Source organism: Perissodus microlepis, chromosome 23 (assembly GCF_051167445.1).
Source record: "Perissodus microlepis isolate ML-2025 ecotype Zambia chromosome 23, ASM5116744v1, whole genome shotgun sequence".
In the NCBI taxonomy this organism is placed as follows: domain Eukaryota; kingdom Metazoa; phylum Chordata; class Actinopteri; order Cichliformes; family Cichlidae; genus Perissodus; species Perissodus microlepis.
The window spans coordinates 36,636,868-36,652,622 of NC_140482.1; the positions used below are offsets into that span (position 1 = coordinate 36,636,868).

Genomic DNA, 15,755 nt, shown 5'->3' on the forward strand with positions numbered 1-15,755 from the left:
ACTCCTTAAAATGTGTAATTAATATAACTTGAAACATGGAGGTAAATTTTTAGATAAAGTAAACTAAGTCCAAACTCATATGCTTAGATATTATCATAACATTGTTCTGTTTTTATTTTGGGTTTGCAATATTGAAGTGAAACCTTGCTTACCAAACACCCTTCACACAAGCAAAAACAATGCCTGATATTTAAAAAAAAAATGGTGTGAACCACATGCGCTACATTCAGCTTTCACTGACTCATTTTACTGTCTGAATCAGGTAGTTGTGTCAGGGTACTAATCATTCAGTAAATAATAGTTTTTAAAAAGTGTTTAAGAGCATCTCTGTAATGTCTTTGCAAATAACAAAATGTCATGTGTGGGTAGTGTTTAAGAATTTAAGGTCGTTATTCAGATTGTGTGACAGCTTGCACCAGCATTCAGTCTGTTCCAAGCCGTACAGCACTATCTGTAATCTCATGAACTAATATAGCATGCATACAGCACATAGCATCTGAAGTATAATTTCCCATAAAAGATATCAGCAGTTTTGTATTTATAGTGCAGTGGCATTTCAAAACTAATGAGATATTGTTAGTCTAAGGCTTGACTATATTTAGAAAGTAATACCGGTAGCTGAGATTTTTTTTTCTATTTTCTTATCTTTTGTTGTGAGTTTGGTGATAACACTTTGGTTATGGGATCAGTAGGATGCTAAGAGAATGGAAAGTGTCTTTAAATTTCTTTTCCTGCTTACCTAAAAACATCCTTAGCATGTAAATCTGATATTTAACTTATTGTCTAATATGTTAGTATTGGCAGTAAATTACCTACTGTACAGTAGCATATGGCTTATGAATAAAAAGATAAATTGTAATTTTATTGGAGCAGTTGAAAAAAGGAGATTGTAGATGCAGAATTTTCCCTTTGCTGCAGTGGGTGTTGGGTAGTGTGTGCTTATATTATAGATGGTGGTGGAGATGATGGTTCCTGGCCCAGTGTTTCTGTGTGTTCCATAGAGTGCTCTTTGTTCAGTCTCAGCTCTGTGAAACAAAGTGTCACACTGTCAGGATATTTGTGTGCATAATAAAAGGGGTTCGAACACTGGCGTACATTTCCGCTCAACTATAATTATCTTTGGAGTCACTATGTGCCAAGAAAGGGAATTTTTTAGAGGAGAGCGCCACAGTGTGTTTTTAGGATTTTGCCATTTTTCAGCTCTCCCCTGAGACAAAATACTGCTGTACCACAGGAAAGAAGCCCAACACTGCACTGGATCGGCCCAATTCTTGCTCAAGGGAACTTTAACGGGGTGACTTTATGTTACCGTAACTACCTGTAATCACCCCACACAGGATGCTGTGAACAGGAGACTGTCAAGGTCCATTTAGTATGGTTTAGCTCCCTGCCTCTCAGCTGGTAAAGCACCTCTGTCATTCAGTAACTGTAGGTAATTTCAGGGTGAGATCTATGTAGCAGCAGGTGCAGTTTTAAGAAGTTTTATCACATTTAAAGGCTGAGGAGACTATTCACCCAGCCAGCTAACATATTATAGAACATAGCAGCACCCTAAAATCTGTCACTGAGAAATTACACATGATGTATTAAATAGTTTTTCAGTAGTGAGAGTGTAAGAGTTTTATATATCTTCTTGTGCTAATCCAATGCCAGTATTAAATGAATAACCTGAATTACTCACTGTGAGAAAGAGACTGGGAATCTTTTTTTTTTTAATGTTTAAGTCTAGACATTAATAATTGGTTAATTAGCTCCTGTCATGTAAAGATACAAGTTAAGTGTTCTCACCCTCACCATCTTGGTATTTTGAAACAAAGAACAGGAGAATCTGACTGTGAAACTAAGAACACTGCGCTTTCTCGCAGCTTGTTATTGGGCCAATTGTTGGCCAAAGAACCTCCTCTGAGTAGTGTTGTTTCTTGACTCTAATAATAACCATAATTTACAAAATTAACATAATGTTTTAATCAACAGTGACAGAGAAAGTGAGCCGAGGACAGTTTTACTATAGACTTCTACACAACCAGACTTCTTTTTACCAGAGAAGTCAACCTCATCTGACCATTAAAATGCATGTTTTCGGTGAGTGCTCATAAACCCCAGTTCTCTATTATAGACATTATCCAGTTATATTAACATTTTGAAGATGCATGGATATAAATAAGATCAGTGCAGTCCAGCCCTGACTTAGAAGTTTTAACATCAGGTGTCTTTCTTGCCTCAAAACACAAAGAATTTGGTTTTAAAGTAATTAAAATTTCAATTTTTTTTCACCAGATGCTTCAATTTAGATATTCTTTTTAAAGTTATCAATTGTAATTCATAAGAACTTCTGTGATACTAACTCACTCTCAGAGCTGAAAGGTTTAGTACGTTTGAGTTCACACACACAGAGTTGTGCTGCAATGTTTTACAAACTAATTGTAGCTGACAGAGAGCCTGATTAGGAGTAGGTGCAGAGGAGTGGATCACAGTATCATCTGCATAAAAATGAAACTTTGCTTTAGTGATATTTTAATGGTCGTCAAACATTTCACATTTCTCTAGGGGCCACCGGCATGCAAAGAAGGCTGACCTTATGATGACACGTAGGCTCACTAGGCGAAATGACGATCCCTGTAAAGTCCAGAATACATGGCTTCCACTCGCCCAATCTTTACTCTGAAGATTTGGGCCAGCTTATGCACTCCATTCAGTCTTGAGTTGCGGTTCCTCACCCCGCAGACAGTTCAACACTTGGGTGATGAGACATAAAAGTAATCATATTCCAAATAAACAAAAAAAGAGGGAAGTGAAGCCTGGAGATGCTTGAGTATCCTCTTCTTGAAAACCCATCATCTCACACCTGCTCCTGTCATTTCATGAAGGGCAATTTAGTATGCCTGGAGGCCCTTCAGACTAGGGCTGTGCGATATGACCAAAATCTCATATCCCGATATAAGAATTCTATCGTCCGATAACGATATAAATCACAAAAATGTATAATTTTCTGTAAATTCTGTGAATCTCGGGCAGCTCGACTTGCGGGAAGTGTTTCCAGCTGCGCGTCATGTAGCTGGAGTCGAGTGTTTTTACAGATGCATGAAACTATACATTTTTAGACATAAGTTGTAACAGCCGCCGTTTTCTTTGTGAGTATTTATTACACTGCGTGCTGCGGGGAAAAGCCTGTTCTAACGTTTGAGTCTAAGGTTTATTTTTTAGCACCTGGCGGCTCTTTTTTTTTACTTCTCATCTGTAAATAATCTGCTCTTTCACGTGATTCAGTTTATTTTGAAAAGTCTCAACAGGATCTTGAGCTTTATTGTGAAAGGTTTATGTGGAACATAAACAAGCGGACATGCGATGTTGTTACCGTCGTTGTTGCTAACCACAATGCATAAAAACAGGCGCTTGTCCGTCTGTAGTGTGGTTATATAAAATATAAGAGAAAGAGAGAACTTTAAGAAATTAATATAGCCACTACAGTGACCATCAAAAGGATGAAAAAATATTGCCGTAAAGAGTTTATTTTGCGACACCACGAAACAAACGATAGCGTAAAATGAAACGATAGACGTTTTTATATGGTCATCCGATATATATCGTTATATCGAACAGCCCTACTTCAGACCCACACCCTTCACATCCTTGTGGCCAAATCCTTGGGTGGGTGGTACTGTGACAGTATTATGGTTGTTTATATCTAAGATAAATGGCAACAATCTTAGAACTGAATCATGGGACGCACCTTTAGTTAGATGAAGTAAAATGATATTAATAAAGTTGATCACAGTTACACTTAACATTAGCACAAATCACACAGAGTGAAGTCAACAGGAAAAGCACACTTATGGGGGTTTTTCAGTTGTCATGTCTGTTAACTAACATCAGCTCTAAATATCAGATAGATGCATTTCTATAGTAAATAAATATTATTATCCTCAATTCAGTATCTACACCTCAGCAGTCCTTTGAAACTTTTCAGGAAAATAAATGGTTTATGGAACAAGGGACTGCATATGGAGACATTTGGTACAAGAGATTTTTTTAGTGTTCATGTGACTGAGATATAATCACTCTTGGCAACATAGTATTCTTAATTTCTATCTTGGCTGTATGCTGTCAACAGCCACCCGCGCACACAAACTATTGTTCTTTGTTCCCTCATTAATCATCATTCGTCTGCATGTCTCTGACTCTCGCAGTGTTATCATGGGTCAGTGATGTGATCCTGCCTTCTGCATACACAACCGTAGCTGCTACAGTGACACTTGTGGACAGATGGCTTGAAAATACACTGAACCTGACCTGCTGTGTGTGAACACAGTGTGCAAAGATATTTCCAAAGTATGTGTGTGGGGGTTCCTGCTTTTATGCCTTAAAAGCATGCTGGGGAAGAGAGATTTCTTTAGTAAAAATAAAAACAAAAAGACTGCCTTTATTTTAGATCTGCCTGCCTCTATTAGTCCAAATCTGCTGCTATGCACGTTTTGTTATTTTAATAAGATCATTTTTAATTTGTAATGGCTCTCACCTCCTGGATTTGCTTCATATTTGGTATTTAGTAAATTATAGGTGAAGTATTATAGCTATTTGTTTTGGTAGTGAGGATTCAGCTAGATAGTGAATCTGTCTGATGGAGGCATGTTGTTTTTTTTGTTTTGTTTTTTTACCTACACGCCCTTTCCCTTCCTACAGTGGTGAGGAGGCTAATGACCTTTGACAGTGTCTGCCAAGAGCTCGGCTTCCTCAGGTGAAGCCAGGTGGTTCAGGCATTTTGCGACCATCTGTAGATACAACTACCTCTGTCAACTGCAAGTAATATTGAGAGCTGGTGTTTTTATGGATGTGGGTTTTCTTCTTTTCTTCTTGTTTTAAGAACCAGTTAACAGTAGACAATACAGTTGTTTGAGATTTTTGAGATGTCTCGTGTGATTTATAGGAAAAGACAAGCAGTGGTTCTTTGTCAGCAGATTAAAGGAGCAAACTGAGCAGACTGTTTAGCATGGTGTGTTTTGATAATAAACCTCGGAAGGACAGAGCAGCTCAGACACAGCGCTGTTCAGGATTAAATAAGGAGAAGTCTACGATCACACAGTGGAGTTAAAAGCTGCTGTTTATGACTCGGATTACATCAATGGCACAGTGGAACTGACTAAACCGTCTTTTATACATCCAATCTTTTTATGTTTGATCTATGTCTTAATTGGTATATGAGTTAAAGCTGGACCTGAATATTCATCTATTCAGATTTGCATTAACATTTTCCTCTTGGATGAGCAGTTCGCTCTCAGCTATGTATACCCTAGTAACTTCATAAACCTTGTTGTATTATAACTTTAACTGTCCCTGGTACCAGGCTCCTTGCACTCTTGCTTCTGTTAACTTTATTGAAAAGTGGTGTGTTTTCAGTTTTACCTGAATCCAGTAGTTTTGGGCAAATTTGCACATAAATATTTGTGTTGATTGTGAGATTTGTGAAGTCAGACACTTTTCTCTAGTAGTAAAGCAAACTGCAATCCTTCCTCCCCTGAATTATCATATTTTATTCAGATAATGAGCACAGAGAAGCAGAGCTACTCCTAGATGGGTCTGTTGCTAGTGTTTGTATACGATCATGTGAGAAGGACAACAAGGTGCTGAGTGAAATGATTACACTCAGTGCTAATCATCAATAAAATGAGATTTAAATGGTTAAAAAAAAACCCAGAACATCATTAGAAGAAAGCTGGTCAGTTGGCATCTCGCAAATAACTGAGATGCCACAAATAACTGAGTATATGGGAAACATTGCCTATTTTCCATATATGCTTCCCAGGTAATGTTTCCAGGAAAATACTGCCGATAGGTCTATATACATCACAAATGGATGGATTAGCTGATCTATATTAATATTGAAATTATTTTCCCCTCTCTAAAAATGATAAATGTTCTAAAAATCCAGGTATAATTGGGGCCAAATTGCAAAAATCCTGCCAAATCACAGCACAACATTCATTTTTCATACATTTTGCCATGGAGATTTTTCTACATCAGTGGTTCTCATATTTTCTAGCATGCTACACTTGAAGTGAAACATAGTTCACACCCCTCAATTTATAAGTTGTTAACAGTAATGCAGGTTGAATTATAGTTAAAGGTTAGCACAAAAGCAACAGTAAACCGTTGTCCTTATTTTCCCTAAAATTTATCAGGCTTAGTTTCTCTCTATGTGTCAACAGTCCTCAATTGTGGTATATGTGGTTTAAAAAAAGAGGTTTCATAGCCTGTTATCACTTATGTTTCTCTGAAACTGAAGATAGATGTTAAGTGTGAGCTAAGAATAAGTAAAGGCCCCTTACCATACATATGGCTCCTATAGCTCTTGCTACCTGACTGTGCAAACAGTCAGCTCATTAACAGCCAGCAGCTGTGTTCAGAGTAGTATAGTGAGTGGGGACAGATAATTGCAGTGGAGGGTGACAGACATTTAGAGAACATCACCTGAAACTCTGCCTCTAGTCAGTATTGACTTTGTATTGATAGTCTTTTTTCAGCTTTAGTTGTATTGTTGTCCTTTGTAACCTGTCATGTTTTTTTGCTGTATTGTTAAACCTTCCCTTTTCTACAACATTATATTTTGGGATAAAATGTAAATCCTAGAAGAAATGTGAGGAACAGAGGCATGGGAAGAAACCAGATGGACAGTTAAGGCTCGAGGAAGAAAAATAGAGAGATGAACTGTCAGAGAGAAAAGAGGAGAGCCTGACTGGTGGTGGAGGAAGTGATGTGAGCAGGCTTCAGGGGTAAAAGACAAGGATCAAAAGCTCACTGAATAGATTTTTTTTGCTTCCCTGAGACACTATGTGCTGGCAGCCAGCTGTTTCAGTTCAGTGAGCATGTATGTGTGCTAGTGCGCTTGTGTGCGAGACAGAGAGAAGGAAATAAAAAGGCATTTTTTGCAGAGTAGTGCCTCAGTATTTTGTCTAGCATTGTCAGGATTAGAGGTGTCTGTTTAATTAACACTGCATTTTATTTTCTTGTATTGCCCTCTCTCACACTCATCCCTTATCTTTTTTTTCTTTGGCTCTCTCTTTGCTCTCTCTGCACTTAAGTACTCAAATTACTCAGAGCTACATTTCACAGAGTCGTGTTTTCAGGTCATTGCTTTCTCAACTCTTCAGATTTTGGAGGTAACCTGTCTATTTGGTGTTTATGTGTTGCCAAGTGAGAAAAGATTCTCATTTCTCAAGGCATCAAGGCCTTTCCAGCATATAAGCGCTCAAAGGAATGCATCTATTCGCAGCAGGTCTTTTTGCGGACACCCACTGTTGTGACTGTGGAGTGTAGTTGCAAACATTTCTCACAAGAAAGTTGTTCAGATCCTTCATGGTTCAAGACTGTATGGATTGGTTTCACTGTTTAGTATTATTCTTCTCTTTTCTTTTTCATAGGCACTCCACCAGTTGTACTATGACCCTAATATAGAAAACAAGAATCTGGCCCAGAAATGGCTAATGCAGGCTCAGGTCTCGCCTCAGGCCTGGCAGTTTTGCTGGGCCCTCCTGAGCCCAGAAAAGGTACATGGTACACAGACTCTCACAAAGACACACATAGATAGAAGAAACTAAGATATTTTCTGTAATTTGCATCCATCTTTTCTTCGTTCACAGGTTCCAGAGATCCAGTACTTTGGCGCTAGTGCACTTCACACCAAGATCTCTCGGTACTGGTCAGATATCCCCACAGACCAGTATGAGTCTCTGAAGAGCCAGCTGTTCTCCCAGATTGCCTGCTTCTCCTCTGGCTCCAAGATGGTGCTCACAAGGCTGTGTGTGGCATTGGCCTCTCTGGCACTCAATACCATGCCTGAGGCCTGGCCTGGCGCAGTGGCAGAGATGGTGCGAGTGTTTCAGGAGGACGGGGGAGGAGTGGACGGACGGGCACGCTGCCTTGCATTGCTAGAGCTGCTCACTGTCCTGCCTGAGGAGTTCCAGACCAGCCGCCTGCCCCAGTACCGGAAAGGACAGGTATCTCTCCAGGCCCCCCTTTCTCCTATCTTTGCATCCACTGCAGGTCTCTCTTTATTAAATATTTTTTTAAATTTTTAACTCTTTTACTCAACCACTGTCCATGCATCTTCAGAGTGTTAATAGTGCTTTACAAGATTTTTAGTTGTGGAAATGTGGAAAATTTAAAAAACTTAAACGGCTCACATGCCAGTAGCGACTTCTTGTAGTATTTTATGCAGCCCATGTATTCAACCAGAGTTCATGTTATGCTATGATATGACAACACAAGACTAAGAAAGCTTTAACATTTTTTTGCATTTTAGCTACCTCTCATTTCTTTCTTTCTTTTATTAAGTGTTTTTGAACAACAGTTCTTTCTTTTGACTGGATTTTTTAACTACAGAGATGTTTGTGAGAAGACAATGGTTTATATTCCAAAAAGTATAGTATCCAAGTATTTTATTGACGCCAAAATAAAAGAGGCAAATACCAGACCTAAACAAAGCTTTAGCAGTATTAACCCTTTTTATCATTCTCACTCTAGGTTCGGGGAGCCCTGGGACGGGAGTGGGGGTCAGTGTGTCCCTTACTGCAACAACTACTGCGGCGGACAGACAGCCCGGGAGCCGTGAAAGCTCGCGTGCTACGCTGCCTGTCATCGTGGGTGCTGCTAGATGTGCCCCTCAGCGAGAGTGAAGGCCTGGTGCACGACTGCTTTAGTGCCCTGCCCGACCCAGAGCTCTTCGACACAGCAGTAGAGGCAATAGTCAATGCCATCTCGCAACCCGACTCCCAAAGGTGTGTACAAATGTTTGTAAATGTGCGTTTATGTTTACCCATTAAAATGGGATTATAACTATAAGACGACATCATAACTATACTGCTACACAAAAGGTTGTGAGGAACTGGTGAAAATACACTGGAGACAAAATGAAAACAGTGAAAGAGAGAGATGAAAAAATCAGTAGCTTAGGGCTGAGAGCAGACAGGGTGGGCACTGGAAGGGCACAAGGGAGGGATGGAAAGAAGGAAGGAAGGAGGGAGGGATTGATACAGGGCAATCTGACAGCCAGGGGGAGGAGAGCGGCATTTCTCGGTTGGCTGGAGTTGCTATGGTTACAGAGCTGGGGAGAGATGTCATCATGCCCCGGTTGATTCAGACATAGCAGGCACCCATTACCCCTCCCCTTAGAGACAGAAATCTAGAGGGAGGGGGCGATGGGGCGATGCAAAGAGAAGAAAGGATGCTAAGAGACAGGGGAGGGCAAGGGAAGGTGTGAGATGTGTGGAAGGATAAAAGGCTTCATCCTCCATACCTCTGCACGGCTGCACAGACAGAGGGTTGGACCTGTGAAGTTGCTGTTGACAATTTGTTTTAAACAACCTGACATTATTCCTAGCAGATGGTAGGAGGACAATTAATGGCAGTGGAGTTACAGGTAGAACATCTTCAGTCTCAACATGACACACACAGCATAAAATAAGTATTTCCAGGCTCCTAGAATAGACTGTTACAAATGTTATCCTTCTGATTTCTTCTGATTTCCTTTTTTTTCAGTTATGTTTTTGTTTTCTCTTTTTTTGTTTTCTGTTTTTTTTGGTTCCCCTTTTTTCTTTTTTTAATGTCATGGTTGTCAGCCCCTCCCAGAAGTCATGTCTTATTAGAAGCGTCTCCTGAGACACATGTGGCCGCTGGTTTTGTTGGTCCATTGTTTAATCATAAGGTTAAAGTAGCTCCATAAAATAGTATCTGTTCATTAATGAATGAAAGACAAGGAAACGAATAAATATGTTTTTCCATTATCCCTTAAAATACTGTCAAAGCCCACATTTTTTTCCATCCTTCACAATCGCTTTTTTAATTCTATTTTATCGCTTCTCTCACTCTACCTCTGATTCTTTGTGCTCTTCCTTTCCCCTTTCTCATCTCTCTCGTCAGCACTAAGCCCTCCTCCCTGTCTCTTGTTCTCTCTTTCTGTTTAAACACATTACAGTCAACTCATTTAGGGGGATGCTATTGGTCCAGCTGCATCCTGTTGCCAGGCAACCCATTTCCCCTGTCTCAGAGTGTTGCAGTAATTGCAGAGGGGATCAGAGGTGGGGAGAGGGATGTTGGGGGGGAGGGAGGAGCTGGAATGAGAGGGAGAGAATGAAGGAGGAGTCAAGAAAGGCAGAAAGTGTATAACATCATGGTAGGAGGTAAAGAGAAGAGGAGATAACTATAAGCTAGCGGAGAGGAGATTGCAGCAGGCTGTCTCAGAGGAATCTCCAGAATGTCATCTCAAGTAAAGGAAGTGGGGAAATGCATACAAATTCATTCTTCCCTTTTAATCACATGACATGCACACCAAGCCTTCCTTTTCTGAGCTAAAAGTGCATGACCTGCATTTGCAAAGCACCTTATTAAAAATGAATGATCTTCTGAGTGCATGAGTGCAGTCTACCGGTCACATGTACACACACGCGTGCTCGCACAGTCAGTTAGGTTAAGTGCAGTTCTCAGTGCAACTCATAGCATTACTTTCACAGCTGAACACAGGATCTAGGCCAATAGATGTACAGGTATGAGATTATTAGATGGAGGCCATATTCGTACACATGTGCTTCGCTACAGGGTGGATCTCACTCAAGAAAAGGCTGAATCAGCATGGGCAGCTTAATAGAGGGCTGGACTTCATACAGGACCATAGAACCATCTACTTGACTCATAAGAGGGTCCTAAAGAAATTAAAATAATAAATCTTTTCCATGACCGCAGCAAGGGATACATTTAACGTGCAACACAGGAGGTACATTGCAAGGGGGGTTGGGTGGGTCTGGACACTTTTCCTGTGGCTGCTGTTAAATTACCACTGAGAAATATTTAATTAGTCAACATAGACAGGAATCCATGTAGCTATCAAAATTTAAAGACGACTTTTTTTTGCGTATGTCAAATAGATGATTTTTTTTGTTGGTGTTGTTGTTGTTTTTTTTAAAGATTAAAAAAACATTACTGGCAGATACTGATAATGGAAATAATAGTCAGTTGTGGCCTTAGTGTGCTTCTCTAGTGCTCTAATCTAACCTACAGTTGATTAGGTTGAAATATTTGTTGTTGTTGTTTTATAATTTTGTGTGCTTTTCCAAATGCCGGTATAGTCCCACAACCTTGCTCTGTCATTGATAAATATTCATCGACCTGGACCAACCTCCGTATTGACTTTCTCGTAAAAGATGAAGCACAGGCTGCATGCCACAAAAACCCAGTGGGACACACGTAATATGGTTTACATGTATAGCATTCACTCATGCACATAATCTTCTAGTTGACATTCAGGAGCCCTTCATCTCCAAATGTCACTCTTTTTCTTGCTGTCATTAAAGACGACAGGAGAACTGATGTTGTATGATATCGTCACATGAGCAGCTGTGAGGGGAGCGTGTGGTGCCGTGTGTCACGTCATACGTGTCTTTTAGCCAGAGTGAGGGAATTATAAATGGCTGAGACAGCAGGAAGAGGACAGAATCAAATTTGACAGCAGTGAAGCTGTGAGAAGAAGCTCTGAATAGATTTTCTGGTGGGATTTTCTACGGTGGGTGTGCTAGATCAGAGGTTGGACTAACTTGGACTGAGATTTGATTTGAAATAAACACTTGTCTTGGAAAGGAGCAATAAATACATCAACCTAGCTGTGAGCAGTGTGAGTCAGGTTGATATACACCAGTTGAGAGTCCCTAGCCTTGCATCCTGTGTTTTATCTGCTGTATTTAAAAAAAAAAACATTTTTATTAAACGTTGCAGTCTCATAAATACTGATTGTAGATGTTCTTTTTATTCGTTTGTGTTTATGGGTTGCAGATATGTGAACACTTTGTTGAAACTGGTCCCTCAAGTGCTGGCACTCCAGGAGCAGCTCAGAGAGGCTGTTCAGAATGGAGACATGGAAACCTGCCACGGTATCTGCCGGATCGCCGTCACATTGGGAGAAAACCACTCCAGGTGTGTGTTTATTATAGCATAAACATAATAATAAACACTTAAAAATAAAGTGATCTTGGTCAGTATTGTTGCTATTAATATTTCAAGAAATTACTTGCCCTTGAAATTTTGAAAGTGGCACTACCTTAACCTACCTTCTTAGGTTACAGGAAATACGAGTTATTTATTTATTTATTTTTTGAAGTGGTCTTTACCTTTTTGTGTTTCCACACATAAAGGTAAGCATGGTTTTGGGGGAAGGGACTTCTGAGTGGCCATGAAAAAAATCTTAAAAAGCACTTTTTGTTAGTTCAATTTAGATAAGACAAACAACACAAACGGTATTTAAAAGTGAATCTAGATTAAACAAAAAAACAAAACAAAAAAACTCTAATATTAATATAGAGTCCAGAGTAGGGCTGCCACAAACAATTATTTTGATAGTCGACTAGTCACCGATTATTTTTGTGATTAGTCGACTAATCAGATCATGCATCCATTGGACGTAAAACGTACAGCTTATTGCACCAGCATGCATCTGCTCTTATATAACTATCATTAGCTTATAGCTTTAAGTGTTTAAGGTATGTGCTAACTAAAAATAAAGACAAGATGATAGTTTGTTAAATTTTAATGAAATTTGCAGATTGTTTCGGTGAAGTTTAATAAACTCCTTGCTATCTAAAATATAACGGGACACCGGAGTATATTCTCGAGCATCTCATGCTTCTGATAATCAGTTGTCTGCTTGACATTTATTCAGCTGTGTAAAAACTATAACTTTAATCTCAGCCAAACCGATTTACTCAGGAACAAATAAAATACTAAAAAAAAAGCCAAACAATAACATTTTTAAGTAATCTAAGTGACTTATATATCATGTTTAACCTGAGTAGCGAAAGACGGCGGTGGGTTTGAAAACGATTTGCCGGAAGTCCGGTGTGCTCACCGGCTCTAGTGAGCCTTGCCCCCGGCTCGCTATCGAGCTAGAGGGTAACAGACGTCTCCGAAAACGTCGGAGCACTTTTGAAAGTATGTGGTGTCTTGATAAATTGAGCAGATATTTGAGGTTTACGCAGTTACATTCTCGCCTGAAAATATGTTAAACGTTTATTTTGTGACCCAGAAAGAATAATAAGAGTAATATTAAAACTAACTAGCTGCCGCCATTTTGGAAAATGAGCTGGGCTGCGCTGGGCCGCGCTATGAATTCTGGGACAGAGCTACTTCTTCTTCTTCGGGGTTTAACGGCAGCTGGCATCCTTGTACATGCAGTGCTGCCATCTTCTGTTTCAGTCCGTTATTACACTCTTAAATCCTACTACTTATTCCTGCGTCTTTTGTGATCTTACAAAGCTTCAAATGACGCGTCGACTATTAAATCAGTCGTCGACGATTTTGATAGTCGACGTAATCGTGACTAGTCGACTAATCGTGGCAGCCCTAGTCCAGAGCAGCATTGGAATTGAAAAAGTGAGAAGAAGCAAGCTGTGGTGGTTAAGCAGCCTAGAAAGTGAATGAAGAGCAGAAGAGGTATTAGTGTATACAAAGCACTGAATTGGAGAACTGCTTTTTATTTTCTGATTGGTTACTGCGCATATTCTAACACAGCCAACCCCGACACGGTCATCCTGGAAGGTGCAGCTTGCAGAATTTTCAGAGCCAAAGACCAGGCTTCATCTTCATTCTTTATATACAGGCCTCATCCTATCCTCAGTGGCTGCTTTGTGTGTCTGTTTCGGTGCTGTCACGCAGACATGCATCTCTGACAAAGACAGGGAACAGAAAAGAAAGATGGAGACAGCTGAGACATAACCTCGTCACTTTTCTTTTTTTTTTTTCTAAATAAATTCCTGGGTGTGAAAACAGCTGCTACAACAATAGCAGACTAATTTCCATTTTCATGGGTCTTCAGTGCAGCAGAGTTGCACGAAAACAATGCTTTTTCAAAGTCTTTACAAAGTTATTGAGAAAAAAAACTTCCTCCTACTTTGGAGTAGGGATGGGTACCGGTATCCGGTGCCATTATGGCACCAGTTCTGACATAAACGGTAGTAACCAGACCGAAAAGCAGCGCACATTTTGGTGCTTTATTTCGGTGCTTTTTTTTCCCTGAAATGTCATACACTTTGGATTCTAGCCAATCATTTTACCTTTGCAAGTGTAGTAGGCGGGCCCAGGTACATACGTTCTTTTAGAGCAGAGCTACAGATTAAAAATGCCCAAGGTGAAGGGTCAAAGTCTGGCTGTACTTCACAGCAAAAGATGCAAACTCAGCAGCCTGCAACAAGTACTTTAAGGTGATACTGTGCAAAGGAGGTAACACCTCGAATCTGATGAAACACCTGGCGACGTATAGCATTTTGTTAAAAGCCGAGAAATGCGCCGTATTTGATAGCTTGCTGCGAGACCTCACACCGGGCACATCTACTGCGGGTGTGGTGCCTGTTATCGGACCCGGAGTTAGCAACATCCCCCAAAAACCCGAAGAGTAGAGTCCTGGCCCCTAGCCCTGCCAGTGTAGCAGAAATGATGATGGATGATGATGGCAGCAGCAGCCGTTCTTCTCTGCGTGAGTAGCTTAATGTTGTCCGTGTGTAATTTACGTTGAGTAGGCTAACCACGTTATTACATTAATGCACGTAAGGTGAACTAACAAACACCGTCGTAGTTACATGCGGCTGTCTTTTTGTTTGATGGCAGATACTCCCTTCACCCTGGCCAAAAAGGCTAAAATGACCAAAGAAAAAGTGGAAAACAGCTAAACATGAGAGGTTTTTGGACAAAGTTTGTGTTTTTTCCATTGATTAAGCACTGCCTCCAGCCAAGAGTGATACCATAAATCCCCTATAGCGGCAGAAAAGGCTAACATTGTTATCTTTTTACAAAAAACAGCTGAACATGAGAGGTTTTTGGACCAATTTTGTGTTCTCCATTCTTTAAGCACCGGTTCGAGCACCGTTTAAGCACCGGCACCATTTCAAAAGTACCGGTTTGGTACTGGTATTGGATAAAACCTAAACGATACCCATCCCTACTTTGGAGAGGAAAAAAACCCCCAATTAAATCTTGGTTTTTACTGAGCTCAGTTTGTATAAAATAAATCATGCTTTAAACTGTCTTTACACTGTCAGCGTTCTATGTGTTGTTGTGTTTAAAGAGAGGAGTAGTCTAGTTTAAATGTGTACTAACTTCACTGTGCACTTGCCAAATCACACCTTTCTTCTATCTCTCTCTTTTTCCCTTTACACTCGTCTCTCCCACTCTCTCCAGGACTCTGTTGGAGCAGGTGGATCACTGGCAGAGCTTCTTGGCTTTAGTCAACATGATCATGTTTTGTACAGGCATCCCCGGCCACTACCCAGTCAATGAGACAACGAGCTCCCTCACGCTCACCTTTTGGTACACGTTACAAGTGAGTGATGTTCAAATCAGATCTGTACCTCAAGGTTAGATTCTTACAGTATATAAAATGTGTTTATGGCTAATCCCAGCAAGTCTAGATGTTTCTGCTAGTCATGTCTTTACTGGGCATTCAAAACCATCCCTTCCATTACGTTTTGCTACCTCCATAGTATCACAAAGCTTGCAATTCACTTGCGTTTAACAGACTTCATGAGAACATGAGTCATTCTGCACTTCATATTGCACAAATAAACTCTTCTTCAGGCTGTCATAGGTCTTTGTCTTCATTTTTTAAATTATTAATTGCAGCTCTGAAATCATTGGGTTTTGTCTTCTATATTATCTGTTTCATGGTTGGTTTCTATTTGCAGAGCTTGGGTAATTGTGTTATTATTGTAAAATCTAAACTATTAACC

General features: G+C 40.1%; 1 protein-coding gene across 2 annotated transcripts in view; it reads left to right on the top strand.

The window, feature by feature from the left end:
- Positions 1-15,755, top strand: part of LOC146362015 (importin-13-like) — a 31,069-nt gene that overhangs the window by 1,492 nt on the left and 13,822 nt on the right. For both annotated transcript variants that reach the window (XR_014799381.1, XM_084920592.1), the window contains exons 3-7: positions 7,416-7,541; positions 7,635-7,991; positions 8,518-8,771; positions 11,815-11,955; positions 15,208-15,349. Coding sequence is in view for 1 of the 2 variants with exons in the window: in XM_084920592.1 (XP_084776718.1) it covers positions 7,416-7,541; positions 7,635-7,991; positions 8,518-8,771; positions 11,815-11,955; positions 15,208-15,349 (1,020 nt within the window). In the remaining variant the exon portion in view is untranslated. The remainder of the gene's footprint in view (positions 1-7,415; positions 7,542-7,634; positions 7,992-8,517; positions 8,772-11,814; positions 11,956-15,207; positions 15,350-15,755) is intronic.